General features: G+C 40.8%; 1 protein-coding gene across 1 annotated transcript in view; it reads right to left on the reverse strand.

The window, feature by feature from the left end:
• Window positions 1-333: 333 nt before the first annotated feature.
• The window catches only part of adamts16 (ADAM metallopeptidase with thrombospondin type 1 motif, 16), a 54574-nt gene continuing 35524 nt past the window's right edge, over window positions 334-19383 (reverse strand). Inside the window, exons 13-24 of the mRNA XM_075466481.1 lie at window positions 17968-18140; window positions 17683-17813; window positions 17218-17341; window positions 15564-15808; window positions 15331-15472; window positions 13866-13992; window positions 4604-4808; window positions 2201-2395; window positions 2018-2074; window positions 1528-1749; window positions 542-689; window positions 334-449 (exon numbers count right to left, since the gene is read on the reverse strand). Of these exons, the coding sequence (XP_075322596.1) occupies window positions 334-449; window positions 542-689; window positions 1528-1749; window positions 2018-2074; window positions 2201-2395; window positions 4604-4808; window positions 13866-13992; window positions 15331-15472; window positions 15564-15808; window positions 17218-17341; window positions 17683-17813; window positions 17968-18140 (1885 nt within the window). The remainder of the gene's footprint in view (window positions 450-541; window positions 690-1527; window positions 1750-2017; window positions 2075-2200; window positions 2396-4603; window positions 4809-13865; window positions 13993-15330; window positions 15473-15563; window positions 15809-17217; window positions 17342-17682; window positions 17814-17967; window positions 18141-19383) is intronic.

Consider the following 19383-nt stretch of genomic DNA (forward strand, 5'->3'; position numbering starts at 1 on the left):
GGGGTAAAAATCTCTGCTGTTATAAACATTACATGAACAAAGCTTAAGGTTTTCAGTTCCTTTAAGACATGTCAGGATTCTAGTGTGTCTCTCCTTTCTTTGCTTTCCCCTGTTCACATTTCTGTTTACCTCTGTCGGGATCAGTCTTGTATCCAGATGTCCGGCATCGCGGGGACAAGAAAGGGGAATGCAATTCTTCCATTGAAATGTAATTTGTTTTTCAGTGCTCGCCACATGCTTAGAACACAAACACATCTTTTCAAGCATGGACATCAAATGTAGTCTTTTGACTCTTTAGCTATTTATCTATGAGCTACAAGTCACTTTGTATATTTATAGGTTTGAATTTGAACAGGAGTGGCAGCACTGCTTGCCATAGAACTTGTGGTTGCAGACTCCATGCTGGGGCACCAGGTAACACCAGCTGAAGTAATCCTTACATGTGAGATCTGTGGGGGGAAAAAAGGAAAATGACAGCTCTCTGAAAGCTTGTTTTTTCTCAGAACTCAGTTATGAATGCATTGTGCAAGAGCTTTAGTACCTTTCTTCTCAGGTAGTGGGCAGAAGTTGGTGTTGCAGGCCTGGGACACTGAGGGTTTATGATGGAGGGCACAGCCAGGCGAAGGCTTCCCATGGACCTGACACTGAACTGTCCGGGCCTGCACTCCTCCTCCACATGTCACTGTACACTGTACAAGGAAACAAGGCCTCCATGAGAGATGCCATATGTTCCTAACATTGGAGAGTCCTCCTCAGGTAAAAATAAAGTTTTTAACTTAGTTAACATGTCCATAAGTATTTTTTTTTTGTGTGTGTGCGCGTTTCAAGAGGAAATTCAGTGCTATGACTGGGGATTTCTGCTTTGAATCTGCAGAACCTAAGAAAGGCAAGTCCAAATGCGTCACGTTATATAATCCCATCCTGAAATCCCATAGAGTGGAGCTTTACAGCTAATATGCTTGTGTTTAGGGAAACCAATAAAGCTGGAAGCTTCTGTTGAACAAGTTATGGGGAGAATTTAGCCAGCTGCTCTGAGCAGACATGTCTGCTACACCATCAAAACTATCAGAAATGTAATGTTTTGCCTGTTCATAGCTTTCTACAATATAAGAAAATGAGAAATTCACCGCTCTCCAACAGGTTGTGTGAGGGAGCAGTCATTGCAGGTGTGGCTCTGGCAGGCCAGCTTAGTTTGAGCGAGCTGCCATCTCACAAGCCAAACAGCTGCTGAGATCGTGGATTTGGCCGGGCAGTTAGTGTTGCATATGTATTATTATTGGAGGTGATAGAAAACTTATTTTTCAGGGAAGCTGCTAACAAGCTGCTGGCAGACAAAGATGTGTTGCCAAATTAGCATGTTCATAAATCCCTGTTCACTGAATAAGGAAAAAATGGGCAGAGTCATTCTCCAAACCATTTTAAGGCCACAGGATGTTTTTTTTCCTGACAAAAACTTTGAAATGTGCAATTTTGAGGAGTGAAGTTTCTAGGGGATTAAAAAGTCCTGGAGTGGGACTTTTAATCTACCTGAGACCAAGAGGATGAGTGCCACTCTGGTACAGGTGGAGGGTGAGGAAGGGGTTGGGGTTGGGGTGGATAAGTGCGATGAGGCGTCCTCCATCGGTGGACTGGTGGGGTCATGCGGACAGGACACTCAGCCAATATGCAGGGCCTTTGGAGCTCGACTGTGGGCTTGGGAACATGGTGGCACTTCTTGGCAGCAAGTTCTCTGTATTTTCCTGCAGTGTCCTTTTGTAGGAAAGCAAAGACATTTGTAAATTTTACAGGGTGCCACTACCTAAGAAAACAACTTCAGGAAAGTCTTCAAAATATACAATGCTGCACATGTTTCATACATAACATAAACCCAAGAATCAAAAACAAACATTGACAAGCCGGGATTAAGAAAAAAATTATATTAATGAGAACTGTCATGACATTCAGTGTTAATGACTTAATAATTAGTAATCAGAATTTTTCTGTAATTCGGTAAACACAGAACATCAACAACACACACCTTCTCTGCACACTTGACGAAGCGTGTCTGATAACCACGACCGCATGTTGCTGAACACTGAATATTGAGAACAGAGAAAATACAGAAAGAGATTTTTATCCCCTTGAGCTCAAACACATTAGATACGCTAACTTCTGCTCTGCTCAGTTGAATTGAATATTTTCTGCCACTCTTTATAACTACCTCTTGCCACGTGGAGACAAACCACTGGACTTTGCGCTGTTTCTGGCAGCGTTTGATGAAGCAGGATTCTTGACTGGCAGGTTTCTGCAGGCCTGCACACTCGCTGTCTGGCAGTGTTTGAGTCTTCCCACCTGCATTGGTGTTTATACACAGAACAGTCCTCTTCTTCAGACCATTGCCACACTTACGCGAACACTGCCAAATAAAAAGAGGCATGATTATGATATTTGGTATTATCTTGTGACAAGACACAACAGGCTCTGATAACATGTCTACTTTCAGACTTGTGGACAAAAAGCACCCACAACACACTTTTAGGCATTTGCTTGAATACATTTTGTATATTGGACGCTTCTGTCAGCCGTGCACATTTAGGAAAAGTATGTCATTTGCATATGTAATCATTCATTTTAACAAAAACCTTGGTGCGGTAACCTGTAGGTAGTTTTGCTTAAAAATATATTTATATATTTAAGAAAAACACATCTTTAAAAACTTCTCAAAATGAATTTTTCATTCTCTGAGCTCGGAGTAATTACCTCTATAAGACAAACAAAAACATAACTTTCCAGTTTTATTCATCTCTATAGTCTTAACATTAACACAGTTTTAACATTCATCTTATTCCGAAAAACATGGTGAAAATGCATTTCATTACAAGCGGTTGTTTGATTGTACTTGTTAATCTATGAGGTGAGTCAAAGAGCAAAGCTACTTTAGTAAAAACCTTTGACTTAAATAGAAAAAAAAATGTTTATCTTGGCGTTTCAGTTCAAATGCTTGCAAATGACTCCATGCAATCATAGATAATTATTCATCTGCATACTGAAACAATACATTTCAGAAAACCTGTAGTCGTATACAAATAATTATTGTCTTATTGTAAATGATAATCTGTGAGAGTTTCATGGTAATATCAATTCGTTAAAGACTTTATCCTCTTCACTTGTTGTGTCTCCCCCTGTTTTGATGCTATGCTGGTTTAAATGCTAATATATTACATTATTATTTAACATGGTTACCTCTAAAAATATCACCAAAAAAAAGAATCTATTGGAATATATATATCTGTTAGAATATATTGTTAAAAAAAGAATAGATAGACAGATCTAGGTTACCCAGGCTCCGCCCTCGCAGTGACGCAACACCTTCGGCTCTGCTACACTTACTCAGGCAAACTGCTCATTCAGGTGGATTCGAGTTCCCGAAAAAATGGGAACTCCACCCACTTTGTCGGGAAGCAATCAACTTTGAGCAGCGCCAACGGCCCAAGGTAGAGGCGTGTTCAAGGTAGTGACGTGGTTGAACTGCCACTCAACCCATGGATTGTACACGGAAGCGCTTCATTCAATATCAACATGGAGCAGCGTCAAGCTTTTGACACTGCTGTAGATGCTGTAATGAAAGTGTTCGACGGGAGATTCTCGTTAAAAATCGAGCAAAGAACAGCCCTTGAATCATTTCTTGACAGGAAAGACGTTTTCGCCTTGCTCCCTACTGGCTTTGGTAAGAGTTTAATCTACCAGTTAGCCCCGCTGGTAGCTAAATCATACGTCAGAGGAAAGAGTGGTGTGATTGGCTTAAGCTTAGGCACAGCCTTTTCTGGCCACAACCAGTAGCAACCCGAGGGAGGCGGGTTGACCAGGCCATTTCGAATCGTATTCGTTATGGTCTTGGTCAGACCAGAATCTCGAAGAGATTTGAAAGTCTATGTTAATCAGGCTAGATCTAGGTAGCCTTTCCACTTTTTCTTTCTTTCTACTTAAATGAAATCAATTAAAGATAAGTTGTGTCGAATCCGATCAAATAGTTAAAAGAATGCCTTTTAGCTTAACGTCTGTACATTACAGTTCACCAGACGATGACTAACTGTGCTTTACTTCCTTAGTAATACCTTTGAGATAATCCAGCAGTTCACCTCAATTTTTGTTTTAATTTTTGGCACACACATTATAACTCAGTGTGAAACACAATCTTCAAGAACTTTCAATACATCCAGTAAATGTGAGGCTGTGACACATTACACTGTGCCACGGTGTAGGATGGAAACCGGGCACCAGTTGTGCCGTATTGTTGGGGATATTTGGGGTAAAATTTCGGTTAGAAAATGTTTAACATGTGAGACGAGTCCCCGCACACAGTGTCTACCTATTGGAGAGGGAACAAAGCACAAGAGGTCTCGAAGGGATCGTTCATAGTTTAAAGCCACTGAGATCACTGTCATAAAATGCGGTGAAGCCATCACAGCCCAGAGTCCACTTAAAAACACAACGTGTAAAGCTCTGTAGGTGCTCTTTTAGGTGCTTTTTTCTCCAGCTGTGGAATAAAACCTTTCGCTACAGCAGAACTTTACATCAGTGGAATGATCCTTCTTGCATATTGGAGCCACTTTTACACGCTCACCTGTGACCATGGCCCGGTGGTCCAAACTGGTGGACAGCTGTGTGTGTTGCAGGCCTGCCTCCGAAGTGGGATGGACTCGGCACAGCGAGAGTCAGGCAGGGCGTCCACGTTGCTCTGGCTGGTTTTCTGGACACACTGGACCTGCCGTGTCTGCTCCCCACCTCCGCAGCTCTGGCTGCACACCCCCCACTCTCCTACAGACCAGCTGGGACAACACACAACACAAAGCCCGCTGAGTAAACATGCACAGCTCCTCAATCACTTAAACAGACAAGCCCGAAGGACTTCCTGAATGATAACATGATGACTGTACAATAATAGCAATTGTAGTAGACCCCCTGTGTTGCTTTAGCCATTTCCGTTTCAAAGTCCAACTTAACGTATATGTAGCATGTTACGCTTTTTGCAGATTTTTATAAACTTAAGCCGCTTTATTCCTAATTGCAGATTTGCTCTATGCCTGATATGCACTACCCATGAGTTTAAGACTCTGAAGCTAATTATTTTGTTTTCTTTTCCAAAACTGTGCCTCAGTAGAATGTCATTAGTCGACTAATCCCCTTGCCTTATTCAGTTCTTTAAAGCCTTGTTGCATAATTCCAACTGACCCCCACGCTCATGGTGCAGACAGCTCAATCCCTCATCACACACACTCTGTCACTCTCCCTAACTTCACCCGAAGGTAGCCACACGGCCTCGTACAATTTACCCCAAACAACCCCGAAATATTGCTGTCAGCACATAGTAAGTTGTATATATTTGCAGTCTAAACTTGATGTGCAGCAATTTGGTGCTGGAATGTTGTATAAAGTGAATGAGAAGAGTAAAGTTCTGAAGGGTGTGACACAAGCACTATTGAACCTAAATAAATATAAAGACAGAAAATCCATTTGCTCTCATATGTAATGGCTTGACAGAAGGAAGTATCATCAAAGGATGATTTCAGAGAGAAAAGGGATGAAGGTTTCTCTCTGCTTCTTTGTTTCAAACCGCAGTGCAGTGATTACAGACATCGTGTTACCTACATGTGGCGTGTTTGACATGCTGGCATGACATTTATGAGCTTTTGGCAAAGAAATTTAGGTTTGCCTTTAATGATGTCATTAAATTGATAAATAAAAGCAAGAGGAAACCACCTGAAGTCACAGCAATTTTTAAAGGCACGTCTTTCAAGATTAAAGATATATTCGGGGAATAATAAACTCATGATGTTTGCTTCACAAGGGAGGAAATTCAATACTTTTCTAAATCTATCTATCAGGTTTCAATGACATACCATACAAGTCTGTGGTGGTTAAGTGATATCTGGGATCCAGTTAGTAAGAACATCCACCAACTGGTTACAGTATGACATCACATCATTGTGCTTCATGACATATGGCTTGGGCTCTCTCTCAACACTCAGATTTCCCTCTCTGCAAAGAAATGTAAAATACAGCCACCATACCTTAGAGATGAAATGGCTAGTTGTACTTGAATAAAACTCCCGATACCACAGTGCAGAAATGAAAGCACTGCAGTGAAAGAACATGTCATGCATTTTGGTTTTCACTCAAGGAAATTGTGTGTAGAAGTATTTGCATCAAAATACATTGAAAAATACTCATTAGACAGCATATTTCTCTATGAGGTGTACTATTAAAGCATGTTTTACAATTTTTTTTTTTGTGTTGGGGTAAAAATATAAAGTGGAAACTCAAGTGAATTACAAGTTTCTAAAAGTCAAACAGCACTTGAGTGAATGCACTCTATGGGCAAAAGATATTGTTGATGACCATCACCTAAGACTTGTAGGATAGAATATCAGTGTAGTGACATGTCATATCAAATAAGACACCATTCTGTGATCGTAGCCTTGACTACTATTTGTTAGTGTACAGAAGCACAACGGTCAGATGTCCTCTGGACAGCGTGTCAGATGTCGCTGGACACCAGCGGCATCAACTGACCTCTTACCAGTGTTTATAGCTTTGCCACAGTGTATGTATGTGCTTGAACTTTCGGATGTGCACTTCAGTTTGTGTGTGTATTATTCTTTGCTCACACCCACACTGTGAAACAGAATAATATCACGCTATAATTATGTGTGGGCATCAGAAACATTTCTTCCATGATGTAATGGAGGTTTAGTCCAAATCACCGGCTGTAGACGCAGCAAAATGAAATAACTACATGCCCTCAGAATAGTAGGACATACAGAGATGGACTGATGACCACAGTCGGCTAGCCTTGTCAAGCATGCATGTTGTGGTCGACACGGCATATGTTTTGTCCCAGCTCACAGTTCATGAGCTCAGACACTCAAGTGAGACCCTTGAGACTCCTTCATAGAGTGATTTTAGTTTAGAAAAATTATCAAAGGCAGTTACTGCAATATACCTTCATCACAAAAAAAAAACAATCATTCACATGGGGTGGGCATTCACATTAATTACAGAAATTAATCCAACAAAACTGGTAGAAATATGTTAAATGCCTAAACTTAATGAAGTTTACATAAAGTAACCTTCAAAAGTAAGACTAATTTGACCATGGCTATGTGTGAAAGGAAATGTAATGAAGATGACATCTTATCCTAACAAATTAATTATTTTCTTTAGAGGTTGTTTAGATTACACACTGAATCATCAAAGCCAAGGACATGAACGATAAAATTAGGTGACATTACAACCTATTGCTAACATGCAGCTGACAAAAGTACACATGGAATTAGTTCTACTTGATTAAACTGTGAAACTTCAATATAATAGGATCTCTTAATATGATAATCAGAGGCCCAAACACTGTAATAATAGTATATACGTGTTATGAACATTTGATAGTAAATAAAAACTCTTTATGCCCTTCAATGGCAAAAGACGCTCCACTTAGCAGGTAAATGGGAAAAAGAGCATAACAAAGGTAGAGCAAATATTCTACCATATCATATTAACAGCAACTTGTAATGTTCATATTAGAAACAGCCACAAAAATAATGCAAGAAAATCCCTGCATCCAAATTAATTACCTGCAATATCTATCAAAACACTAATTACTGAGTGCAAAAACCACAATCTGCCAAACAGCCTGAAGGTGTCTTGACAATACATGGATCCACCAGTATTTACATGCACACACGATACACATAATCACACATAATCACACCTAAGCAGCTGAGGCAGGAGATCATGAACAAGACAAGCCCCAAGAAATGTGTGCAAACAGTTGTGAGATTACTTTACAAGCACTATCAGTGCTTCCCAAAGTCAGCGTAAACACACAACTCCATTAGTGAGTGAATGCTGATAGGAATGGTGTCTAACTTGAAACCGAGATAAGGTTAGAAAGAGAAAAGAACACGAGAATGGACAGAAATATCAGAGAGGAACATCCACATCTAAGAAGATGAGTAGCTGTGTTGGTATATGTGAGAATGTGGGGAGTGTGACGGAAAACAAATTCATAAATTACTTTTAAAAGAGACAGAAGAGGGGGCGGGGGGGCAGACAGAAGAGTGTTTGTCGTAAAGCTATGCCACAAATCCCTGCTGAGACACTGGAAATGCTGCCACTGAATGACAGTTATACTTGGCTGACTGCTGAGTGGAACCGGTGTGTGTGTGTGAGTGTGTGTTTGTGTGAGAGCATTCACCCGGACAGGGCTGGACAGGTCATAGAGAGACAGAGAGAGAGAGAGAGAGAGAGAGAAAAAAAAGGGAGACACCACATCAAAGGGTCCAGGCCCTAAGACTTATGTTTACAGCTGAGCCTGAAGCCACCCAGGTAATGGACACAGCAGTGGGGGTCTTTCAGCAGTGTGTGTACGGGGATGGGTGGGAGGTGGGACATAAAGGTCTTGCCACTGACCTCAAAGGCTTCTCTTGTACCTCTGTATTTAAGATAGTGACAGAGACAAAAAAACAAAGTGTGGCCGGGTGAGGCTTGTGTGCGCTCCTCTCTCCCGAAACATTTAGTTTGCTCACTCCACAGCGATCCATTTACTAATAAGAGCCTAATCAAATTATTCACAATAAGTGTGGCACAGAAACTTAAAACTCAACATGAAATTGGTTCATGTACATACAATATTCTTATGTAGTGATATGTCAATTTGTGTTATGCTATTTGTACATGGTTGGAACTGACTGGTATCATTTAGACAGTTCAGTGAGTCGTCAAAGCTCGGTATGAGATTTAATATGAAGTTTGCGCTGAATGTTTTTTTTTTTTGGAAAACTCCTGTGCCTAGCTTATAGTAATGTTCCCAGACATTTTTATGCTATAATCCCTATAGCAGGAAAAACTATTTCAATGCTTCCCATGTAACGATGTCAAGGAAACCAGTAAGAAATAGTGCAAAGTTCAACTTTACTGAAATTACAGTATCAATAACAAACTTTGTTTTTTTGGCATGATCCAGTGCTAATGGACCCTGCTAACATTTTCATAGTTCATATTCTATTGGAGGAAGTAACCCTGATTTATTGTGTTCGTTCCACTCAAAGTAATAACATTTGTGCATAGAACTCTGTCAAAAGTTTTTTTTTACTAGCTCTCACCTCAGTGTAGATGCTGTCCCAGCATGCGGGGCATCGCCTATGACTGGTTCCATCCAATAACCAGTCTTACAATAGAGAACTATTAGCTTCTGCATATTTACAGATGTCCTATATTACTAGAAGCTATGGAGGGCTAGCCCTTGCCAAAAAGCCCAATTTCCTCTGACTGGACAGCTCCACTGGCCCGATCCACCATTCACATCAACTATGTGGAAATTTGAAAAAGCCTAACAACTCTATGACATTTTCAATCTGGGTGGGAATCATCCACGCAGCTGGCAGAGGTGGGCTGTGCTCACAGCATCAGTTTTTCTTAAATATACAGTGAAAACAAAGTGGTCATGACATAATGTAGAACATTGATGACTCAATGAACCAAAAAACTAATTACTTCAAATGTCTGACCTAACGAGGCTCTGCAGGACATATTACCCACGTCTAAATACCTAATATAAGTGTATATGTTTTCTTTCAGCACAACCACCACTTTATGTCATTTCATTTTGTCGGAGATCATGAGACAGCTCTGTGGTCATGCAGCATTTTCCTAGGATACTTGTTCCAAAATGGACACACACATACACACACACACAAACTGAGTTAGATGGAAATATTCAGCTGTAGCACTGCTAATACAGAGGAAAAAAAATTTGAACAGCTGTTGGTAACAATAAAACATGTGATAAATGCCAGTGTATCTGCTATTCCGTGATTTCAGAGCTGATTACATGATATTGGTGCCCTGCATGATATTGTATCCTGAAGTAATGTTTTTTTTTTCCATGAGATTTTTTTCTTAAACAGCAGGTTTTTTAAACACATAATCTTTTTGGGAAACTACCAGAGCTATGCTGATTAGGAGAGAGATTTCTAATAAGGGCAAGAGCGAGGGGATTAAAAAAAAAAAAGCAAAGCAGAGATGGCGCCAGAGTAATGAATATGACAATGCCCGTATCCGCACTAATTGGTTGTTGTGGCTGCAGATAATTGACTGCACTAATTTTGCAGTGGGGTGCAGTGAGGACACTTAAAATGGAATAGATGAGAGGGTGAAAGAGTTTGGGTGGAAGTGAGCCTCAGAGTAATTGGAAACCACCACTGTTCCTCTCCTGCCTTCCCCTGTCTTTTCCTTGTGTGTGTGTGTGTGTGTGAGTGCCAAAAAGCAGCCGATGGCCAATCAGTCTGCAGCATCATAGACTATGAAAATCTCAAGCATTCAAGCACATACAAAAGAGTTCAAACTCAAATACATCATTGGTTGCGCAACAGGATTTAAGATTATTGACCTCATGTACCTTCTTACTTTATTATTTCTGAAATGTCGAAAAATGCCTTTCCAATTTTATTTAATTTCCTGCAATTATCTAGCATCATCTAGCGAGCGACTGATTACATCAGAGGCACTTATTTCTTACAGCAAAGTAACAACAAAGCCTCGGTGTGCGTCACGCCTCCTAACGTCTAATAATGAGAGTCGTTAAAGCATTTTCAATTGGTTGGTTTGCATAAAACGTAAAGTTTTGAAATGCAAGGGGACAACGCCACATTTGGACACACAACAACAGACATGCACATGCAGCACTGACGGAGATGAGATCAGTGTTTCAGCTGAGCCCCTCTCTGCTCATAAATCAAGGCACAACTTGTCAGCAGTGTCCCCTTCATTTGCAAGAAGTTGGCTGATATTTCAAACCATTGCTAAGGGCGTACATGGGAATACTCAGAATAGAGGCACAGAGGAACTGACGCCTCAACGGCAGCTGTCAAAAGCCTTAGATAAATACTCGTTATGCCTTGAAAGACTGGCACCTACATAAGTGTGCAGTGGTAGCCCCGGTAGAGGTTAAACGTTGTGAATGATCTTTCACTTTGTCTTACAAAGGAGCTGTTGAGTGGAGATGGTCAATGGTGCATGTTGTAGTGCAACGTCGTGGCAATATAGCTAATAACTTTTTGTATATAGCCTTTCTTTGTGGAGTTTCCATTTTCCCTGTGCTTGCATAGGTCTTCTCTGTGTGCTCTGCTCACCTTCCACAATCCAAATACACGATCATTATTATTGTTATTATATATTCTTAGCATTTGGTATGCTGGCGATCTCCTACGTGAGGACATCAGGCCCAGAAGATCAGGTCTGTGTCACGTTTCAGAAATTATTACAACAAAAATGAATACGCTCAGGAGACATAATACCTCAGCAACATCTGTTTTACAAATAAGAAAGAAAATCTCAGGTTCCTCCACAGATTTGATTAGCATTTAGAAGTTCTGTGGTCAACAACCTGTTGTAGATGTTATACATGTGTGCACTGGGAAACCTCAAAATGTCCAACCAATCTTCTGTCTCTTCTATCCTGACATTTTTCAGAGCCGCGTATGCGAATATCCAGCTTTAAAAGTAAAATCCCACTTTTGTGAAACTTTATCATGATCAACAAAAAATCTCAAGTTCCACTGCTCATTAAGACCAGTGTTATCCCAGGAGTGTCTTTGACTGATATGTTCTCTGGCCATGGCTTGACCCTACATGACAATGTCCAGAGCAACACAGACAAGGGAGGAATATTTTCTTTTCTGTGTCTGTCACTTGGCAACCTACATGGAGCACGATGGCTGATCTTTGATCCTCTGGCTCGGTCGTGAGTCTCAGAGATGTATGGACTTTAAGCGACCAAACTTAAAGGTCTTGCTTCCATGCTTGCTCTGAGTTGTAATTAATCAAAGTCACTCTCAAATTCTCACCAATGGCATGTTACAACATCAGGGAACACCTAACAGATAAACTGGCAGTGCCACAAACCTTTAAAATACGGAGAAGGCCAGAGGCCAGAGAGCTAATGTTTTGTTAACTGGCAACCAAAAGGGATGCTCCATGTGAACAGATTTACAAGTCTTTGGCCTGCTGTTTTACCTAAACGCAGAAGCTAAGCAGGTGGTGAGGTATCATGTTGAAGTGGACGCAGCCACGGACAGGAAGTCCTCTGTCTCCTGTGTGTCTCACACATTTTTAGGCCAGATTGTAAGTTACTTTTCTTATAGGGGAAAATTTTGACATTACAGAACAGGTGCGGCTGAGAAAAAGAATATGCAGTCACCTCTGCCCGACACCTTCCATTTGCTTTATTATGGGGCGATAGTGTGGGAAGATCTGAAGAGTTCACTCAACCAATAAACACCTCTACTGACACTGCACGTCAAGAAGTTACATAACAGATGTGTAGGTGTTGTAGGCCACGGACACATGGCAGTCAGGAGGAGCAGGGAAGGAAGGATGTGAAATGGAGAGAGGGGTAAAAAACTAATGACTAACCTCCACATGGGAAAATTGGGAGACACAGAAAAATAAACGCATTAAAACAGTATTGTGAAAATGCTGTTCAAAAGATCTTCACCAGAATATCAACTATTCTATCAACTATTTGGCAGGTTGCTACAATGCTGATGGTCTGCTGCACCAATTTCCAAAGATGTGCATGCAAATAAAAAACTTTTAGCAGTTACAGCCAGCAACATTTTTGGCTGTCACAAGTCAACACCGATATCTCCAGCTGGCATCCTTTCCTCTCCAGTTACCTGCTGGCTTAACTCTTCTTTGTGTTTTGCACAATCAGGTTGCTGCCAAGCTCACACCTCTTCCCTCAGGGTCATAACTGGTACCAAACCTGTCGGAAGGTTGTTTCTAGATCCACGTTGCTTTTATAGTTGGGTGCGGCCTGCGAGTAACAAAGCCACTTCCCTGTTCAATTTGTGTTAATCTGTTCTGCTAGTGAGAAGTTTCCACATTCAGTCCTCTCTTCAGTCAGATACTGAAGTCTTATCCACTGTAGAGACAGTTTCGAAGTAAGCTGACATTTCTCCTGGTGTGGGGACCCAATTTGTTCTGCCGAGAGCCCAAATTAGATTTTTTTCCAGTTATGCTTTTAAGCCTCTTCTAGGTTAAAATTGATTGGTGACTCTAAATTGACGAGCGTGGCTGCTTGTTTGTCTTGATTGTCTCTATGTGGCCCTGTGATAGACTGGGTTCCTGTCACCCAGTGACTGGGATAGGCTCCAGCAGCCCCCCACCCTGCAACTCTGAGTTGGTTTAAGCCAGTATGGAAAATGGATGGATGGATCATTTGTTTGCACTTTATAATGCATATTGGAGGAAATGTGGGTCTTTATTATCAAGGACACTTCAACACACGAAAGGACTGGGGATCAAAACTTCCAATTAAAGAACAGTGGTTCCTCTCTACCCGCCGATTCACTGTTGACAAAGCAGAGACTGCAAACTTCTTTGCTACTTCAGTCTTTGTTGACCTCTAGGATCATCTGCCCTTGTTGAGCCTATCTATTTCCCTCTAGCTCAGATTTCCAGCCTTCTGTCAGTCCTGCTTTGGGGTATTACTATCGGTGCCTATTTGTTTGATTAGCAATAGAGCTTCCTGACAGGTTTATGGAGATACACCAACCCACCACACAAAAAAAAAGCAAAGCTGAGAAATGCCAGAAGTTTTTTGCACGTTCGTTTGGAAATAAATGCCCTAACTGGCCAGTTATCAATCATTTTCTTCTGAAACAGTAATGATGGTTGAATGAAAAGTCATGGAAACAGCAGTGATTGCAATTCATTGTAAACGGAACATGAGAGCTACAAGGATTAAGCGCATTCACATTAAGGGATTCCTATACTGGACAAGAAGCAAAGAGAACATCCACATACAAACATACAGAGGCTCTGACCTGGCAGGACATGGTTGGGTGTTGCAGGGCATCACTCCAGTCGATGGTCTTGATCTGGGATTGCAGTATGACATGCTCACCTGCACCCTCAAGTCTTTGTAGCATGCTGACTTGGTGTTCATATGGCCTGTATGGATTATAGATGGTAAAGCTCAGCATGACATTTTAAGGAGAGGGTCACAGTCATCTTGAGTCTACTCCAGCTTGCACTATGAAATGACAGTAAAACTGGATGTTCGTGCAGTTTTTCCTTCTGCATGTCTTGAAACCAGCAGCTTGGTAGAAAGCAGTTTGGAATTTAAGACACATTGAGATGACATTTTTGTATGTAATATACATGTGTATGTAGGTGAATATGAGACACTTTTTTAATAATGTGAAAACAATATGCTTCACACTGACATTGAACACCCTTGAGAGAGGAGAAAAGACGGTTGATGGATATTAAAACATGTGTGCTCTTTCACCACACCTCCCTCGGCACATGTGTCACGCAAAGAAATTATTTCCTGTCAAACACTTGAGCGGTTTTTCGGTTTTCTCCTAAGCCTTCGCCATTAACATTAAGCAGAACGCCATCACATTTATGTGTCGGTGACTTCTGCTACAAATGCATCATTGACAGCGTTGAAATCAGTGAAACTTAAGTGCAGGGTTTGGTTGCATGCGAGGTCAGTCTGACAATCTCCAGTTAGTCAGTCACACTCTCTAATAAAGCAACCCCCATCCCCACTCCCCCGTCCCCTTGCAATCAGGACAAAGAGGCGAAGCTGGTTGGGATGGACTGCAACAGACCTGGGTGGAGAACTTTAACCTACAGGGTCAATCAATAAGAACACTACACTGGGGGCTTTGTTCAAACTCATGAAGCCAAGCAAGCGTACATGCACGTATACACCCATGTGTACACTGATGAAGTGTACAAGCACACGTGAACATGCACACTCACACACACATATACATCATTTAACCTTAGACACTGGCCACAATTACCTGCTCAGGCTGTTACAGCAGTCTTTGTACGCATGCATATATGTGTGTATGTGTGTGTGTGTGTGTGAGTAATACAAGGCCTCAGGCCGGACAAAGACCACTGATCGCAGAGATGTGTGTGTACAGCCTTGCTGTTTCAATGGGTGTGTGTGTGTTTTCTAATGGAAGTCTCCAGTACAACAAGAGGAGGTCCCACCAGTTCTAAATAATGGCCTCTTATGTCCCCTCAGTAATGATGGGGACACTCTCAATTTAACCTGCAGCTCGAAGCCTTATTACAGGTCATAGAGGCCAGACTTAGTTTAAATGCTTGTCTGCTGATCTACAATCTATCTCCTTAATACACGGTCGGACACAGATTTAGATTAGATGTGAACTGTCCTTTTTCATCTTTCACATAACCTTTTTGAGATGAGTATCTATTTTGAAGAGAAAAACAAAAAGTTTTCATTTGAAAGATCTTAAGCCCTACCTCCAGCACAGGTTGCTGAGCAGGGGGAGCGTATGATGGCCCATGTATAATTGTGCTTGATGGGACTCTTCATCAGCTTTTCATCGGTATTCTTTAGAGTATATTCCCAACGCACACCTGGATTCCAGCCCTGCAATAGTATCTAAAGGGAGAACAATATTTTGGGTATGTAATGAGGTAAATGAATACTGTGGATTAACTCAGTAAAATTTCTGTTTTCACTGATTGCTTACCTCTATCACCAGAGTCTCATTTGTAGGGCCAACTGATATGAGACTCTCTGGTCTGTTATATGGTCTTTTGTACTCAAAGATTGTCCCAGCGATTGCGTGTCGGCCTGGCCAGTCCACTGTCCAGTGGCCGTTAAGGTAGTAGTGTCTGTGAGTGTCTCTGACAGCCAAGTAGGAAGTGGACGTATTCATTTCCAACACACGAACACCGCGAGCTCCAGCTGGAATGGTTACCACTCCATAATACTCTGAGAAACAAAATACAAAGTTTAAACAATCCCTAAAGGCTACATAGACCTCACTAAATAGTTTGAATAATCAAAACACATTTTATGGCAGCGGATAGACTATAGGATAGCCCTTTATACTCGACCACTATTGACCAGTCACTTGACCAATCATGGCAGACTGTAAATGTTTCAGAGGGAAGCCTTTTAAGACACAGATTAAAATCTTTAATACTGATCGAAGTACAGCCTCAATTCCTGAAAAAGCTGGGACACTGTAACGTGAAAATTAATAACAGAATACAATGATTTGCAAATCTCATAAACCAATATACTATACACAGAAGAACAGAGACAACATATCAAATGTTGTAAGTGAGACGTTTCACTAGTTTGTGAAAAATCTTAGCTCATCTTGTATTTGACGGCAGCAACAGGTCTCGAAAAAGTTGGGATAAGGCCACACTTACAAAGTGTAGCATCCTCTCTTCTTTTAACAACTGTCAGTAAATGTCTGTGAGCTCAGGAGACCAGTTGGTGGGTCTTTAGGAGGAAAATGTTAATTAATTAATTAATTAACACAACAGTCCTGCGTCTTCTCGGTAACACTTAGGTTTTCAGAATATTTGCTGCTCTGTTTATACCATCAAGTATTGATGACGCGTTTTCAGATGTGCAAGCTGTCTTTTCCATAGACACTAATGCACCCCTTTGTGGATGGCACAGTAAACTGTGTTCACAGACAATGATCTGATTTTGGAAAGCCCAAGCTGCTCATGCTTTCCATGACATAATCGTACCTGTTTTAAATGCAGTGCTGCCTGAAGGCCTGAAGATAACAGGCATCCAATTTTGATTTTAACCCGTATCCCTTGCACAAAGAGATGCCTTCAAATTGCCTAAATATTCTTGATGATAACATGCACTGTCGGTGAAGTAATTTTCAGGAAAACTTTACTGAAATTGCTCCACAATTTGTAGACAGAGTTTTTTGCAGATTGCTGAACATCTGCCCATCTTTACTTCTGAAAAGGTACTCTTTTTATAACCCTAACCCAATTATGTTAATGACATTTAGCTAATTAAAGTAATTAGGTCCAGTTAGGTAACATCATCCTCCAGCTGTTAATTTGTAGTTCCATTTTACTTTTCCAGTCTTTTGCTGCTCTAGTCTCTACTGTTTAAGGCATGGCATCAAATTCAAAATGAACTGATTATTTTTAATTAAATAGTAAAATGTTTCACTTTCGGCATCAAATCTTCTATTGTTCTATTGTCAGTTGTTGCATTCTGTTTATATTTACATGTTGCGCAGTGTCCTTTTTGTTGCATGTGAGTAAAACACGAGCTCTTCAAAATAGTTCACATTAAAATCATCAAAACTAGTCTATTCAACAATTTCAGATCAGTTTCAAATCCGCGTGACTTACGGTTTGTAAAATGCTGCTTTGTGTACTGTCCTTTGTGGATGTTGCAGGTGGAGTTGTCTCCTTTACACACGCCACAAGCATCCAGCACAGCCGCGGAGCCCAAAACACGGTCGCAGCCCACTCTCTGTGGACGAACCGCAACTATATTCATAACATGCAGAATTACATCATACTACGTGACAACAGTTTGAAACTCCAAACATTAATAGTGATGGTGGTGACAGGTCAAAATGAATTTTTCATGAAAATGAAAGAAGCTGTGAGACAGCGACACAGCAAGGGTGTCAGTTTATCTTGCATTCTGCTTAATCCTTCGTCAAAGTTTATAGCTGAGCATCAGCATCATTCTTGAGATCACTTAGAAACAAAAAAGGAAAACCAAAGTAAAAAAAAAGAAAAAAGAAAATCAGCACTTATTCCATAAACTTTAAAATCCATGTTCTTTTTGACATTTAAAAGTATTACCTCACAAAGTCCATCAATACAGACATTAGAGCTGTCCTTTGAGCAAAGTGTCCCATCCTTAACTTTGCTGGCCAGGGCAAAGAAGAAATCATAACCTTCAGCAAGGCAGTACAGCTTGCACACATCTTGATCTGGAAGAAAAGAAAATAACCGCAGGGGCCAGAGACAACATGGAAACAGTTTATTACCTTTCCAGAGTTAAGTGGTAAAGGCTTCCATAAATGTTCTCTTTTACAGTTTTGTCTTATGATTCATTCTGGAAATGAATTTGGACAACTGTCTCACCGTCCACTCTGGTGTATGGTTTCCAGGTATAGTACCATCCTCTGAACTGTTTACTGTTGAATTCAGCACACTGTTGCGCTCTATAGTCGGTAGTGTTGGGGGGACAATCCACGGTGTTACAAAGTTTGTGTGACCTGGAGGAGCCCTCACAGAACTTCCCTCCATATACAGGTCTGCCGAGATGGATAAAAAAAACACATGTAATGAGGCTAAATTATCTTCCATTTGTTGCACAATAGTCATTATCCCATGTGTGATATCAGCATTTAATTGATTCTGTTTATAATGCCCTGGTAGATTCTTATATACGTGTGCTGACATGCTATCTTACGAAGAACATGAAAGTTCATTGTCCTTTCATGACTTATACATGAGTATATCTCGCTCTGTGAGTGAGCGTGTTGCTGTGGAGGCTTCTCCTAACGCAGGTGTATGTCCTCAGGCAATGTTTCCAAAAATCCCTTCTATCACCTTCTATCGGCCCCCCAACCACAGTGTCACTTATCTCTCTTTCTCAATCTCAGATTCTTTCCTTCCATATCTCTACATTTTATCTTTCACATGTTTAATCCCCTCTCTGAAATCTTGCCTCACTCCTCCCTTCTCGCTTTTTTTGCCTCGCTCTTTTCTCTTGTCTTTGTACTCCTACCCCTCCAACACCATCCGTCCTCCCCTATATTTCTTTCTCCTCATCACTCTCTGTCTAATTTAGCCTACCACTTGTCAGGATCTTGGCATGATAAAGAGGGGGTTCCGGCGGTTTGGAGAGCCCCCCGCCCCGACTGACTGACAGAGCAAATAATCTTGAGTGATGGATGTGTAGGGGACTAAATAAACAGATAAGTGATGAAATAACAGATAAGTGAAGGATCTTCACCATTTGGATAGCATGTTTTGAAATAATCTTGGCATTTATCCACTTTTCTGTGTGATAAGCTAATATAGTAAGAAAGGGCAGAAGATATATATATATTTTTTCAAATTAGAAAAGAAAATATATTCCACTGAGAGATCCATAAACCAGTCACACTTCTCTGCATCATGGTAAGGTCAGCCCAGCTTCGCAAACAGACTAGTCACAAGGATAAACAGCTCACCTAGTTTCATCCAAAGGTGAAAAATCCCTTCCAGGAACCTCTAAAACTCCTTAACTAAAAATGTACTTTATCAATTTAATCCATAGACGAAGAGAAAAGGAAAGTGAACTACCTGTGTGTAAAGAAGTGACAAAACTGTCTCTGAACGTGGGTGAGAAAAAGTTAGCTTTCATCATCTTCAGTTCACTAAAACACAACTATTGTTATTTCAAAACATATTTGAACAAAAAAAAGTAAATTGAAATTAGTAGATCGAAGAAGATTTTTGAACACCGGAGACAGGCTTGCTGTCTCCAGTGCTTCTGTTGAGCCAATTTCC

Source organism: Odontesthes bonariensis, chromosome 5 (assembly GCF_027942865.1).
Source record: "Odontesthes bonariensis isolate fOdoBon6 chromosome 5, fOdoBon6.hap1, whole genome shotgun sequence".
Lineage (NCBI taxonomy): Eukaryota > Metazoa > Chordata > Actinopteri > Atheriniformes > Atherinopsidae > Odontesthes > Odontesthes bonariensis.